We start from the raw sequence: 16,316 nt of genomic DNA, 5'->3' as shown, positions 1-16,316 counted from the left end.
CTAATCCTTATTTCTTTCTATGTTGCTTGAAAAAGGCTATTCCTAACATTTTGTTTCTCTATTTTATAAAATGCATTAATTTCAAGAATTTCTCACTCTATTTCTGTAAGTCTAGTAAAATTTTAAAGATTGTGACCTTGGAGATTACTTCTTTATTTGTGTGTATAGAGGGAGCCTACAACACAAAACAAAACGAAAACTATTATAAATGTTTTGCATTTATATATATGTGTGTATATATATACACACACACACATTTGCATGCACACAATACACATCTGTCATCATTAACAAAAGAGAAAATCCTTTTGTAGATTCATTCATTCAGGAACTGAAAGTACTAGGAGTATGCTCTTTCTAAAGGAAGATAGATACTGAGAAAACTAGTTACATATGTGTTTTTGGCCTGCCTGGAAAAAAATGTGTTTTCCAAATCTGTGAATGCTATAATCAGCAAAGAAATTGTCTTTTAGACTTAGGTTTCCAAAACCCTCTGTAAGTCTTGCAACAGGATCTGCATGGTCCAACTCTATTGAAAAATCCTCAAAACATGTAATCACATGAACATATATTTGTTTGAACAAGTACTTATTTTCCTGCACCCCTCTTTAATTAACATTACAACAAAGAAAGTGTTCCAGGATTAAGTTTCAAAAAACCTCAGTGGTTGCAGTTAGAAGGGAGGTCATTTGGTGCAACCCCTTTGCTCAAGTAGGGTTACCTAAAGCCTGCTGCCCAGAAGCTTGTCCAGATGGCTTTTGAATTCTCTCCAAGGATGGAGATCTACAACCACCCTAGACAACCTGTGGCAGTGCTCAGTCACCCTCACAGTGAAAAAACTGTTACTTGACGCTCAGAAGGAACCTCCTGCGTTTCAGTTTGTGCCTATTACTTCTGGTCCTGTCACTGAGCACTAAACAAAAGAGACTGGGTCCATCTTCTTTGCATCTCTGCTTCAGGTCTTTACACACATTGGTAAGATTCTCCCTGATACTGAACAGTCCCAGCCCTCTCAGCCTTTACTTATATCAGAGATGCTCCAGTCACATTCATCATTCGGTACATTTTTACTGAACTCTTTCTAGTAGCTCCATCACCTTCCTTGACCTGCTGGCAGTAATTCTACTAAAGGAGCCACAAAGAGATTTCCAGGCAGCTGGCCCCCGACATATACTGGTGCCTGACACTGTTACTCCACCAGAAAATGCAGGACTTAGTACTTCCCCTTGTTAAACTTCATAAGGCTCCTGTCAGCCCATTTCTCCAGCCTGTTCAGGTCCCTCTGGGTAGCAGCACAACCCTATGGCACATCAGCCACTCTTCTCACTTCTCTATCAACAGGAACCATTTGTGTTTGTTTTTTTTTCTCCCCACCTTCTCTGGTGTTCTCCGTATCCAGCTGAAAGATAACTTTCACTGAACCTACAGATTTCTTAGCAGAATTAGATGGCTTAATGTATGTACTACTTCAGTTGCAGCCACAGAGAAAATATTACTGATCTGATCAGTTTGACAGTTCTCAGGTTTTAGCCATCCTGACTTACACCTTCTTAGTTGGAGTACCTGCACTTTGATTATATCAGCTGCTCCTACGGAAGAAAGTTTTCTTCTTTGATAGATGGAGCGTAACACAAATTTTATCATGCGGCTATCGACAGAATCATAACTTTTTTTCAAGACTGTTAAGCTGGCACAGGTGAACAGCAGTCCTGAAAGGTTATTCCTGACCTGTATATACATCTAGTGCATCTTATGAGAATTAAAACTCATTCTTTCTGTTTCATAAGCAAACAATACTTCCGAAATTCTGAATCAATCAATCAATCCATCAATAATTCTGTAATTATTCAGTGGTCTGAGAGAGATATTGTATTGTAAGAATGCACTACAGGACTATAGGACCCTAAGAAATTTAGCTTGCTCATCACCACAAAGTGGTTTTCTTCACAGCACATGGAAACTGACCCCCAATTTCTAGATGGGTCCTTTGTCTATTCTAAAAGGAAAACAAACCCCAGACTTCTTTGGGGATGAAACTGGGGGAAGGATTACTGCAGAATGAAAGGAGAATGAAGATAATGTCAGGTCAGAGGAGGAGTGATGTCTGTAATAAAATGCCCTAAGTAAATCCTTATATAGTAAAATGTATGTCAGTGATGAAAATAAATGCACAAATAAGAGCATAACATGATGACTGAGTTACAGTCTGAATTTGGTAGAGAGTGTGTGGTGGGTTAATCCTAGTAGGCAGCTAAACACCACACAGCTCCTTGCTCACTCCCCCTCCCAGTGGGATGGGTGAGAGAATCAGAAGGGCAAAACAAGAAATTTTGGAGGTTGAGGTAAAGACTGTTTAATAAATGAAAAAGGAAAACCACCCGAACAACCCCAAAACAACAATAAACCCCCATTCCCCCCCAAAAAAAAGAAACAACCAACCCAGAAGTGATGCCAAAGCACTCGCTCACTACCAGCAAACTGATAGCCAAACCAGTCCCTGAACAATTTCTTTATAAACTCCAACCTAGTTTTATTGCTGACGTGCTGTTACATGTTACAGAATGTCACTTCTGCCAGTTTGGGTCAGCTGTGCCTGCTGAGTCCCCTGCCAGGCTCTTGCCCACACCAGCCTCCTCACTGGGGTGCACAATAAGAAACAGAAGCAGCTTTGGCCCTGTGTAAGGACTGTTCAGCAGTACCTAAATTACTGATGTGTTACCGGCACTGTTTTGGTCACCAATCTGAAAGACAGCGCCATTTGGGCTGCCCTGAAAAAAATTAACCCCACACCATCCAGACCTAGTACACAGTGAAAAAAAAACCTATTAGTTTATTGTAACCCGTGTAATTTTACTTGCTGTATTTCCTTCTCTGAGAATCAAAGACCCAATAAACAAAGTAGGTTTTTTAATGTATTTTTCCTGAAAATAACTTTACTTAAATCCTGAGGATTAAAAAGCCTTATTTCTACATGCGAAAGTATTGTACCTGAAAAGCTCTTAAGTTGCCTGTTGCAGAGATGGCAGCTGTTTCTGAAGTGGAGCTGCAAGTGCAAATTATCATATTAGTTTTAAAAAATATTATTAAACAGGTCAGTGATATGGATGCCTGTATCTGTTCCTACTAATTTTGAGAGGACGATAGTCTGCCATGCTTCAAATGACTGATTAAAGCTCATCGTAGTATTTATCTACTCTACCTTAAAAAATAAACAGCCAGTGCACATCAAACTGTTACTTCCCTCTGTGTTCACAGTTACGGATATGCATAATGTTGATTAAATTTTTAATTTAGCTACTAAATTTTTAAAGCCCCAAAGCTTTCAGAATGGCTGGTCTGTATAAACTTTCCATATGGATCCACAAAAATATTCACTTGCATGCAATATACTTCACACAATGCCAATCATTTGAGAGCCTCTTGCTAATTCTGCTCTATGAACTCTCATTTCTGACTTCAAAGAAAAAATACTGTAATGTGCAAATAATCTGGCAATTTTTGCTTGTTAATATAAGCCTTGCTGTCATCCCTGTTTTTACGAATGTGTTTCAATCCATTACGTGAATGTAAGGATCAACATTACTGCAAAACAAATCTAAGAGTTAATGGTCAGAAAGGTTATTCATCTGGCATGACTGCATGCTGCTCCTCTCACATTCCTGTGTAGCTATTACAACTGTTAAGTTTTCACAAATCCTAAAAATGCACACCATTTATGGTACTGAAATAAAATCAGTCTGAAGTTTCAGTATTCTCAATCCAATTTCATCTTTTTTTTTTTTCAAATGAAGCCATGGCCTCCCTGTTCTGAACTGAAACCTTTCTTTTCAGTCTTATTTGTCCCTGCTCCGAGATCATTCTAGCCAGAAAAGTGCATTTCTTCCCTAAAAGCACAGCTAAAGCTGCCAAACTGCAACCTCATTGTGAGCCATGACCTTGGTATCTGACCACACCTCTGCTCCACTGCTTCTCTCCTTTTCTAACACTATGAAGACTGGACTCTTGAGAACAGCTGCCCTGGGAACTTTTCTGTTACTCATGCCTTTACTTTCATTCTGTTTGTGGAGCGAATGAAAGTTACACCTCCAATTGTTAAGTGCGATTTCCAGCCATGCATACAGATTTTAGAAATTTAGTATTAAGACTGTGAATCTTAGTGTATCAAAGACTTGGAAGTAAAGCATGACCTTATAGACTTAAGTCTAAATCTAGAGAACTCAGAAGGAGTCTTGCCAGTAGATTTGCATTTCAGCTCAAAGTCATGTCCGTATTATTTCAGAGAGAGTAGCTTCCAATAGAAACAGCAGTTTCAAATAGTACTTCAGAGACAGTACTTCTCTTCTAAGAGGAGAAACAAACAAACAAACAAACAAACAAACAAACAAAAACCAAACCCAAAACACTGGTTTATGTTTGGGTTGTATCAGGAATAGGTGCCTATATACAAGTATGTATATATATCAGTAGCTGACTACTTTTATTTGCACACAGGATGTAATCATAGTGTCCCATTCAACTGGAAGATAGGTATTTATATCATCTTGAAGAAAACGGTTGAGAAGTGGGGTCTCGGGAGGTCTCTAGTTGAAGTCCCCTATAAAGGGTAGTAAAGGTATAAAAACTTAACAGAAATGAACAAAAGGGATTGGAGCAGCTGGAGAAGTTTTGCGATGTTTGATCACTGGGATACATTTACTGAAGTCTTCCTGAATAATTGACTTCATTCATGAACCAGGGGAATAACTTTCTGAACTGACTTTAACCTGGAAAAAAACAAAGAAGCTGGTATAACCCCTGTGACTGCTTCTGCTAGTGGAGGAGTGTAGTTACACAGTTAGGGATACAGAGCCATACATAGGGGCATCAGTGGAATGACTCTAAAGGAAAATAGTGTTTTAAGATTAGTCTACTTGATAATATTATAACCCTGTTATCAAAAGGAGTGCAGCACTTACAGCCAAATAATGACCTATCATTAGCAAGAATCAACTTGAATGCTTCTAAACAAGCAATGAGACTGTGACAACAAAACTCACACTTGAACTAATTGACAAGAATCTAACCCTGCATACAAAGTACTAATACCTTTTTCTGGAGCACAAGGATACTTTAAGATGCATAATACCTGGTAAAGGTTTTGGTGTGGTGGTTAGGTATGCAATGTAGTAGAAGTGAATAAGGAACAGTGATGGGAAAAACAATCTTCTGGGATCAAAAGTGCTTCAAGAATTGAGGATAAAAGAGGTTGTACTTACAGTTAAAAACTCACAAGATCAAATCCATTTGGGCTATTTTTATTTTTTTTAGAAAAATATTCACTCAATTACAGAAAACCTTAATGCCATAAATAACATGTGATTAATAAATACAACTAATAGTCACAGCAGTCAACTAACTCTCAATATAACAACTGACAGTTTTCTGCACAAATCTTTTCTGTGTGCTAGTAGCAAACATCTAGGGCAGATCTAAGCATCAGGAAAAAAAACTGCTGGAATTGCTCCCTGGTCCAGCCGCTTTTTTAGATTTCAAGAAAATAACATAATATTTACATATCATGTTGTCATGCCTTTTTCTTTTAAATATACATAATAGTTAAGTTGTAGCTAAATGCATTACAAGTTACATCGTATTAACATGTATAATTATTATGTTGTTAGTTACATTGTAGCTAAATGTGCTTCAAGTTACAGTGTATTACAATAACATTTACATTGTATCTAAACGTATTACAAGTTACACTGTATCTAAAATGTATTCACGTCGACAGCTGCCAAGGTTCCAAGTTCAATCCTTCACATGCTTATATACTCTTGAATGCATATGCATAAAATCACCTTGCTCTGCTTCCAATAGATTGCTATTTAGCAAAGCAAGTGGATAGTATGGTGGTTGAGATTGCTTTATTCTTTTAGATGAGCTGAAAAACTAGCTCATATCAGAACTGCTTCTTTTAAATTTTCAGCCTGCTTTGCCATGTCAGTGTCCCACCACCTTTTCCTTCTTAAATTTCTATTGCATTTCAAATTCCAGCTTCCAGTTTTTAAATACAAAGAGGCTTTATTTATGCATTACTTAGTTAACAATCTTGTTTGTTTTATAGGAACCCAGTATTAAGTTGCAACTAATTTTTCCCTGTGGCACATACTGGTGAAAGATAAATTCAAAGTATGAAAGTTACCTGCTGACAAGAGTAATGAAAGCAGAACCATCAGCACATTCAAGGACTGTTGACCACAACTTGTCATCGTTGGCCTTCATTGATCCATTAGAGAATTACCTGTTTGAAAAGATGCAAATTCACTGTTAGGTGTTTGTTTCATCTCACTTTCATTGTTCAAGATTTTACTCCTCCACAAAGCATTGGAAAAAAGAGATGGCTTCCCAAAATAAGGAAAACAAAACAAAGAAAAAACCCAACAACAACAAAAAAACAAACACAACCCCCCCCCCCCCCCCCAAAAAAAAAACAGAAGAAGAAAAAAAAAAACCCAACCCAAAAATCCCATACTTTTTTTTTCTGGACTTAAATAAATTCTCTATGATTTCATTAAAATTAATTTCTCATTAATATTTACAGCTATGTACATACTTTTCATTAGCCCAGAGTTGAGATAAATCATATAAAGTACTTATTGGATTTTCACACCTCCCCTGTAACCTACATTCAGAAAAACTATGCTTGCAGATAACAGTTGGGTCTGTTCAGCCTGGAGAAGAGAAGGCTGCGTGGAGACCTCATAGCAGCCTTCCAGTATCTGAAGGGGGCCTATAGGGATGCTGGGGAGGGACTCTTCGTTAGGGACTGTAGTGACAGGACAAGGGGTAACGGGTTAAAACTTAAACAGGGGAAGTTTAGATTGGATATAAGGAGGAAATTCTTTCCTGTTAGGGTGGTGAGGCACTGGAATAGGTTGCCCAGGGAGGCTGTGAATGCTCCACCCCTGGCAGCGTTCAAGGCCAGGTTGGATGAGGCCTTGGGTGATATGATTTAGTGTGAGGTGTCCCTGCCCACGGCAGGGGGTTTGGAACTAGATGATCTTAAGGTCCTTTCCAACCCTAACGATTCTGTGATTCTATGATTCTATGATCCAAACCACTGTATTTTCAGCTTTAAAATAATTCAATTAGAAGGCATAAGCTCATCAGGGGATGGAGGGGAAGTGCAGAAAACTATGAATGCTAATTAAGAATATTTCTTCAGTCACTAATCCTGTTTGAAAAAGCCGCCACCTTTCTTCAAAAGGAATATCATATTAATTAAAACACCAAGCAGACAAAGTTAGAATTGCATAAAACCCAGTAATATTGAATATAAGCCAGAGGTTAAGAATGCAGGAGTTTAATCAAGAAAAACAGATACAAAGAGCAAGGTACTGCCAATATTGTTAGGAATAAAAGCAATAAGTTGTTGTTTTGCTGTTTGTTTTTTTTTTCCTGAGTATGCCAAAGCTGCAGAAATTCTGATAGCAATTCATTACTAGAGGGAAATGTTGGCTTTAGTAACAGTTAATTAAAAAGAGATCAATAAGCACTTCTGTTGTGTATCTGGGAAGACACAGATGTTGGGTATAACTGAGACTATTAAATATTTCCACATCAAGAATAATTAGAATGACATGAATGAGCTGATACTAAGGCTCAGAATTTGATATTTGCAAGTCTGTGTAATTTGTATCCAGTTCTTTTAGAAGAGCTGGCTGAGGGACATACATATTTTCTTTTCTCAGCTTGTTGGGAAACTGTGGCAGCTTTCAGAGGGCTTAAAGAAACCTAAGGATATAAATGAAATAATCCAGGGAATTAGAAGCTTGTGAGCATGATGCGGATCTAGAGAAAGTCAATAGAATGGTTAATATAGAATCCAATCAATAATTAAGGATTAATAGAATTAGTGCATATTGCTGTGGCCTTATGGTAAAGTAAATTTCATTGCTCTCAGTGTGGTTGTTGATGAAGGTAGCTTAAAGATAGCAATAATAAATTTCTGTCAAATATCTCACTTAGTAGCATACAGTTGGCCAGGCAATAAGAATGATGGGAAAAAAACAAAAATAAAAAAGCATTTCAGTTATGGAAGACTAACTTAGACTGGAAATAAGATGCAAGTTTTTTGCAAAGTACAGTCTTCCTAGTAATTGAGTACAATACAGCCTTACTGGTAATTTTTAAATCAGTCCTGTATGTAGAAATCTAGAAGGTTTTCAGGGACGGGAAGATTTATTCAATTATGTCCAATGGAACTGGTAATAATTAAATTGGCATTTTAATCCAAGTCTTGTGATGCTTGTATTTTTATTAAGTGCCAGCTGGGAAGATCAGAGCAAGATACTGGGACACTAGAGCTACACATCAAAGGCTGGGAAGATGACAAAATCTGTGTAGATGTATACATATATATGTGTATTTGCGATGATAGGGAAATGCTCAATTTTATAACTACTGCTTCAGTGGTCATTAAACTGAATATTATGATTTTATGGAGCACAGAGATACAACAAACCATTCACTACTTGACCATTTAAAAATACTTTTTTTACATGCTGTTGTCTGACTAAAGCAGTCATGTTTAGGGCAGTACCATGAGGATGTCTCTGAGCTATTAGAGCTCAATCATCCAGGTCAAAGAGACAGGAAGAAAAACAGGTGACAGGCTAGAAGAAAGTGTCTAGATCATAGAAAGTATGTTTTAATGCTAGGCTACAGAATAAAGATGGCAGGAACATAGTATTTAGCAGTGATTTAGCTGATTATTAGTTTTTTTTTAAATGTTTATTATTATTCAAGGCTGACAGGACATTTTAAAATTAGAGAATTAAATTTGAAAGAAATAAAATAGGTATGGTTGTGCTGGGTTTTTGTTTGCTTGGTTTGTTGTTTGGTTGGTTTGGTTTTGTTTTAGAGGAAATTTGGCAGTCTGGAGGCTAAGAGATCAGGTTGTCTTTCTAGGTCTGTAACCAGCAGTTAGAAGGGTGGTCTAATGCATTTATTTGAATTTTTAATTCCCTATTTTAAGCTTATTTGTGGCCATTGTGAAGGGAAGGAGTATGTCCATCCTTTACCATATCCATCCGGATTCCAAGCCTCACACCACCTCCTCCCTTCTGCTGGCTATCATGAATATCTTTGCAGCTACATCATAAAGTAGACTAAAAGAAATGGTTGAGGAATCACAATTTTAGAGGCTTTTTTTTCACCCTGTGTTTCAACGTATCTACTGTGAAATAGAAAAAATGGTCCTTACTTTTTTGTTTTTAATTGCTTTGCTATCTTTTTGTGGAATAAGGATTATGTTAGGAATACTGCTTTTCCTTGCAGAAGGTGAACAGTGAATGACTCAAAAGGAAAAACATTCAAAGGCAAGGTGCTGTAATGTTATGATCAAGGAGGACAGGTATTAATAAGAGACAGAGCAGGGGGGTGGCTTTTGTTTTTGCTAATGAAAAGTCTGCAATTGCAGCTTAACTTCTCACTACCACTACAAAAACTGAACTCATTTGCCTTCAACCTCCCTCCTCACCATGGACTAGTTGCAGGGACCAGATACACGTATCAGATCGCTGTGCCAGATCTTCCTTTTTACTTACACACCATGACATTTTAGCGCTTACTCTGCTGCCATGTACATTGCTTTGGTTATCCTTATAGTTTTATCTACCTGTCTTTTCTTGAAGGGAATCAGTGAATCACTGGAAAGAAAAACTGCCAAGGGCCATTTCATGTGGCAAGATTTTTATGTAGAAATAATTTTCCCTTCACTTTGAAGCAAAATAAAAGTTAAGTGCAGAAAAGATTTTTGAAAAACATTGCACATTTTGCATTTTTTGGCTATGAGAAAGAGCAAAAGGAGCTAGCAGGAGAATTTATTAAATACACCAGCACTGCTTCACAAAGTACCTCTGTATAGAATAACAGAAAATAAAGCAATTCAAGAGATCATTTGATCCATCTTTCTGTCGCAGGACATCTAAAGCATTCTTAGCAGAAGTTCACAGAATCTGCACAATAGGAGGGGTTTTCTAGCCTTCTCAGGCAATTCCTCTCCAGTGTTTCTCTAACCTCATGGCTAGAAAGGTTTTCCTGTGTCTAACTTGCAATTCCTTTGCTTTGATTCAAACCCATTCTATCCCCAGTAGAACTGGAGAACAATTTACCTACAGATGCATCGGTTTCACCTCTCTGCATCAGTCCTTGAGTAATAAATACAAGAAATGCTATCATATCTTCACTCAGCCTTTTCTTAGTCTGAAAACAACGTCCACCTCTTACAATCTTCCCTTAAAAAACCTATTTGCTCTACCTCTTATGCCTTCTCTTAAATCTGGCTCTACATTTTATGGCAAGGTTGTTCACGTAAATTTAGTGTCACTGCAGTTTCAGCTGCTTGTATTTGCTCAGTGCCAGAAGGTCCTAAAAAATATCCCAATAGCTGCAGACTCTTCCAAGGTAAATAAAATTACAGCATTGCGTAACTGCATAGAGCCATAGAGCTTCTGCCAATTCTCATAGTTAACGAAAGGATACATAGGTATATAACTGTTTTACCAAGATAGGTATATCTACATGTATAGATACAACTATACAGGTAAAAAGCGTACTGCCACATGGGACATAACTGAGGATGAATCCGCCTTTTCACAATAATGTCCAGCATGCCTTCCAATCTCAGCAAGCACCAGTGACCTGCTCCTGGGAGCCACAACAGCAATCACAGTGATGGGCTTCCCTCCGCTTCTCCATCTCTTGGGACATGGTCATCTTTCACAGTTACGATTAAGTGATACCTAGAAAAGCTCTAGATTTCCATAATCTCTTATTCCCCACTTTCCTCCTGGAAAATATCCTCACTAACCTCAGACACATTAGCTTTGCTGTACTTCCTACTTTGCTGGGACAAGTAGAATCACCAGCAGGGAAGTGGCCTCCTCTCAACCCATTTGCTCATCTGAAGAAAACAAGCAAAACAGGTTGCATTGTGCCATCAGTGAGGGGACGAATAATATGGCAGAGACAACCACAATGATTGAAGAAGCTGTTTAAAATTGGATAGAAACGAGAAGGCTGTGATTCAAACTTAAATTCTATCTCAGCTCTCTTCATTTCTCATGTTAAAGTAGACTTAAAAATGCATTTAGTATGAGTTCCTGAATGTTATTATAATGAAATTACAATCTTACTGTAAATGTAAATGGCATGACAGAAAACCTGATTATTAAGAAAACATGTCATTTCACACTGCAATTACCTCAAGAATATGTTTATGAAAAACAGATACTAGTTTTCTGCTGACAGTTGTCTTATTTGAAATGACTGAAACAACCTATGAAAAGAAACTGTTGGTAGAAAACCTTCTGGTTTGTAGTGTGTCATTAACATTACTCAGTGTCTCTTCCTTAAAAATATTTTAATACACATATGCTTGAAGGTAAGCATGCGAGAGGCTCTACAGAACTGCATCTAAAGCATTACAGTTAGGGTTTTAGTATTGCTAGACAAACAAACTTATATTACACTAACTTGTAACCATGACATTTTTCACCCATATTTTATAAATTTTAAAATTGAAAATATAAGCTACTTTGGTTTATTTCACCCTCTGCATGTTTATTATTTTCCCCAGCTATTCTCCAGTTATGAAGAGACAACATGCATGAATCCAAAAAGATAAAGCTATTAAGTACCTCCTGAAGACCATCTTGTGAACTTGAAGCAATATATAGCTGTTATTTTGGACAAGGCCAAGAAACCTGTACTGCTACAAGTGACAGCTGTCAAAGCTGCTCATGCATCTCCTGCTTCTTTTACTCTTTTTCCTTTCCACCAGCACTTTAATCAGCCATTGCAACCTGTCCTACAACTACATCCTGATAGACACATCATACACATGCAAGTTGGAAATATATTTTAGCAGTTCCTACCCTGACTACGCAGTACACTGTGCAGTAGAATCCGATACAGAAGGATTCATTTACTACAAGAGAATTCATTTTAGAGAACCACTGGTACATTCAGAGCTTTTAATCACAAAAGTTACTCAAGAGTGACTTCTCTAAGGCAGCACAAAGTCTTTATTGACAATCAAATTCCTGCCTCTATAGCAAAACTAAAGGTGTTAAAGATATTACTATAATGTAGCTGAAGTGCAAATAAACTTAATCCAATCAATTTTTTGGTGCAATTCATGCCACACTTGTATTTGGAAGGATTTTCTGGATTTATTGGTGATGAAGGTCAGAAAATTTCAGGTTGTTGTCTGTCCTACAACTGGCCTTTCACTGCGTACATTAGATCTCTTTTTGGGAAAAAATATCTGAATTACCTTGGGAAGACTGTCGGCTATGTAGAAATCATAGAATCACAGAATGGTTTGAATTGGAACAGACCTTCTGGTTCCAACCAACAGACCATCTGGTTCCAACCCCCCTGGCATGGGCAGGGACACCTTCCACTAGATCAGGTTGCTCAAAGTTCCATCCAACCTGGCCTTGAACACTTTCAGGGGTGGAAGTTGCGATGATTTACTGACACTGGTAACTAACTTCAGCTACAAGTTAACAGCAACTTTCTCACTCCTCAAGAAAAATTCCTTCTGCATCCAAGAGCTGCAGCCTTTCCCAATGCTCTGAATGCCACTTAGTTTTGTTAAGAGACTGAAATATCCATATCTACTCATTTGCATGTACTGTATCAGCCCGAATGTAGGCAGCTGACAAAGGTTTGTGGTACTCATCTAGAACTCTTCTTTTTAATGAACTAAACTCAGTTTGGATGCATACCTGGATTACAAACAAATAATCAAACAAGGCAGTTGAGTGATTTTGTGCAACCAATTTCTAACATTAGTCTGCTGCATGAGCTGAAATGAGCACTTCCTTAAAGAATTAAGAATCTGGTAAAATTAAACAATTAAACTATCAAGTCAGGTCTATTCATGGAAAAAGGTAATCTTAAACGACTGGATTTTGACTCTGAAATTATGAACACTCTTGGACTCCCATAAGGCAGGAATTATAAGGAAACATACACAGCTTTGAAATATTTTTTTCCAGAGAGCTTGAAAGCAGGACAGGGTTCATTTTAAAGTGATTAAAAATTTCTATTATTAATCAAGTTATCATTTCAGCTTTTAAGAAATGCAGGGGTCTCCTCTAGGGAAACTTTAACTTGTGTTTTTAAGCTGCTTTCAATATGGAACCAGAGCAAAGGTACTTTGATTTAAAATATTACAATTTACAAGTCTTTAATTAATAAAGTAAATTCTACTGGTTTATTTGAAACAGTTTATCCCTGTAATTTTAAATACGATATTGAGAAATAAAAGAAGTTATGAAGGTAATATTAGAGGTTTTATAATAGGCATATTTAAAAAATCTCTGAAATCTAATAGACAAATATCACTCATCTATTACAGCATAGCTCTAAACCCTGAGAATATGTAGATCTATAAATATGGCAGTAAACACTGGCTAGTGTATTTTTATTATCCACTTCAGAAAAAATGTAATATACCAACAATTTATCTAGTGAAAAATAAGTGTGAGTAAATGTTTGTTTTCACCAATACACTGTCAGCGGTATATATTTAGCTATTAAGAACTACCTATAGTAGTCTCTATGGGAACACTTTTGATACATTTTCCTTTCAAAATGGCCTCTTCTGAAAAATAAACCTTCCTGTGAAAAGTCTGTTGGCATCTAAATTTTATTTCATTCTCACATTCTTGAACATCTTTAATCTTTATCTGTATCTAAACAGATTGGTTTCTAACCTTCCATCACTCTGGGTTTGTAAAATGGTTTCAGAAGTTATTTTGCTCAAAAGTGAAAACATGAGAAAAGCAAGTTAAGCAAAAGTTAAAGTCAACTCATAAAAAAAGACTAACTTAAACACATCGTATTAAAAAGAATGAAGAATTCTCATTAATACTTCTCCCGGCAATGGGAAAACCAGCTAAATTTGCTGACACAGTTAACTAAGTCAGGAAAGGGTACAACAACCCCTGATCAGCGTAGCAGTACTGGAAGAATCAGACAGTTGTAATTAGACTAGCAAAAATAATTTATTTTTCATTTTTTTTTCCATCATGAGGATCATTTTGCTATGCCAACACAATGTATAGCTTACCTGACATTGATGGATCTGCACTACAAGTATTTTCACAGCATTATTCTGGCTTTTCTAGGGAAAACATCTCAATGTGCACTGCAAGCAGGTTCTAAATGTGGACTGAAAGCACACTAACTGTCCTAGTGCAGACTGATGCGTAGGCTCATCTACCCTGTGAAAAAATGAAGATTGCTTCCAATATTTAAGCAGGTTCATCTAGAACCATCTCAGCTGTCTTTATACTACAGCAATGTTTATATACCTTTAATGCTGGTAGCAACAAGGCTAATGAGGAACAAAATGGCTCAAGTAGCCACCTGGGGTGAACAGACAAAATTCTGCACCTAATCTACCACTACATGTGCAGTGGTGGTACTGTTCCTGACATGGGTTGGCTCTTGTATGAATTTGTTCAAAAGGCAAAACTTTTACTTCTGAAACCTGAAACTAGCCATCAGTGTTCCCTCAACAGGCAAATAACTCTTCAGGTTCCAGGAAATATTTTGGTCAAATCTTTCTCGCCCTTTCGTTAAAAGTAATGATGAAAAACACCTATCAGTAAAATGAGAAAGAAATGTCCTTCCTCCTAAACACCTATCAGTAAAACGAGAAAGAAATGTCCTTCCTCCTTAAAACATCTGTGATGTTATATTCAAATGTTACATGTACGGGAAGGTTTCTCAGTAACATCACAAATAAAGGATCTTCTTAAAGCAGACTAGAACAGGATAAGGAGCTGTCACTGAACCAGCTAAAGGAAAAGGAAACTGTGTGGGAGCCTTGAATCTACAAATGCTGGAGTGAAAAACTGTATGGTAGAAGATGGGAGTAACTTCTTTCATCTGTTCTTTTGCCTCATTCCTGTTAAACACACCAGCCTCACATTGCAGCAGAAAATGTTTTTACTGCTATACACTTTAAGACTACATTTAAAAAGCTGGGTTTAAGAGCAGTACATTTCTGTGCTACTGCAATCATTCTAGCTCATAGCCTTTCTAATTAAAAATCCTAAATTTTTGAGCCCCAAGGACACCAAATTCTTAAAAAGAACTTAATTTTGAAAGTTACAAGGCAGCAGAATGAAGAAAAATGCTAGTGAATCCTCTGTCCTCTCCTCTTAATCAGAAATACTTGCAGGACAAAATAAAGGACAATTTTTAGTAATCAGAACAAGGGATGAGGAGGTTGCCAAGCAGAAGGAATAAAGGCATGCAGAGCAACAAAAATGTGGCTTTCAACAGTGTATGGTCCTTTTTTTTCTGTTTGAGCATGCATTTTTGGAACTGCAGAACCAGGCAGAACAAAGTTGTGCTGCTGGTGGTGGCATCACAGGCTCCAACTTTTGTTTCACAACCTTTGTTTTACAGGATGTAAAATGTGCTCATTTTATGTCTACCTTGGGTATATAGATTTTTTGCTATGCACAGAGGTGGCATAGCACACAAGAGAAGCTACTTGAAGACATATAGATTTGCACAGAAATCCTGTTTCTTGACCTCACACTAGTGGAGCATCAAGCACCATTTAGTCATTGAACCAGTGGAGTTGAGCCAAGATACAGGAGTGTACCAGAAGCATTAATTACAGATTGGAACTACAGTTCATTTAGAAGTAGCTTACTTTGTTTAATATTTATTTGTATATGCTCAGTGGGCAGGCATACATCGTACACACAAACTGTACTCCTGGAAAGCTGCAGTCAGAAGTCTTGAACTTAAATGTTCTGTCAGGAACGAGATGCCAGCCACTGTATCTTTGAGATACTCCTACGAAGTCTGACCTAAAGAACTTAAAAGGGAATTATTTAAACTCTGTATAATTAAATACACACCTTAATTTATTGAAATATTGCGATGAAAGCGTACAGGAATACCAGTATCACTTTAACCATCCTTGCAAAAAAACAAGCTTAAATATCTTTGAAGGGTTATATTATGCTCACATTCAGAGATAGTGAAGACCAGGACACAACTTGGACATGTTAAAAAAGTTAAATAAGAAAGCAGAGTTTTAAATCACAACAATAATTTTAAAAATGGGATGCTTTGCTTCTGGAAATTCTGGCTGAATAACTGCATTTCCTCTCAGCAGTAATACCACATCATATGCATCTCATCAAAGTCCATGTAACAAATCCCTTACTGGAACAGGGAACACTTTCTCAGAGCCTGGTCCCAATGACCCATTCTTTTGGGTACTTTACAAATGT

General features: G+C 37.2%; 1 protein-coding gene across 4 annotated transcripts in view; it reads right to left on the bottom strand.

Moving 5' to 3' along the window:
- SHISAL1 (shisa like 1) overlaps nt 1–16,316 on the bottom strand; it is a 103,713-nt gene that overhangs the window by 36,562 nt on the left and 50,835 nt on the right. For all 4 annotated transcript variants that reach the window (XM_057427122.1, XM_057427114.1, XM_057427104.1 and 1 more), the window contains exon 2: nt 6,182–6,280. In XM_057427122.1, the coding sequence (XP_057283105.1) occupies nt 6,182–6,248 (67 nt within the window). In that variant the 5' untranslated portion in view covers nt 6,249–6,280. The remainder of the gene's footprint in view (nt 1–6,181; nt 6,281–16,316) is intronic.

This window comes from Pezoporus wallicus, unplaced genomic scaffold (genome assembly GCF_028554395.1).
Source record: "Pezoporus wallicus isolate ANWC-B61680 ecotype Strahan unplaced genomic scaffold, APGP_CSIRO_Pwel_v1 scaffold_3294, whole genome shotgun sequence".
NCBI classification, from domain to species: domain Eukaryota; kingdom Metazoa; phylum Chordata; class Aves; order Psittaciformes; family Psittacidae; genus Pezoporus; species Pezoporus wallicus.
This window is presented reverse-complemented; position numbering and strand designations above follow the sequence as displayed.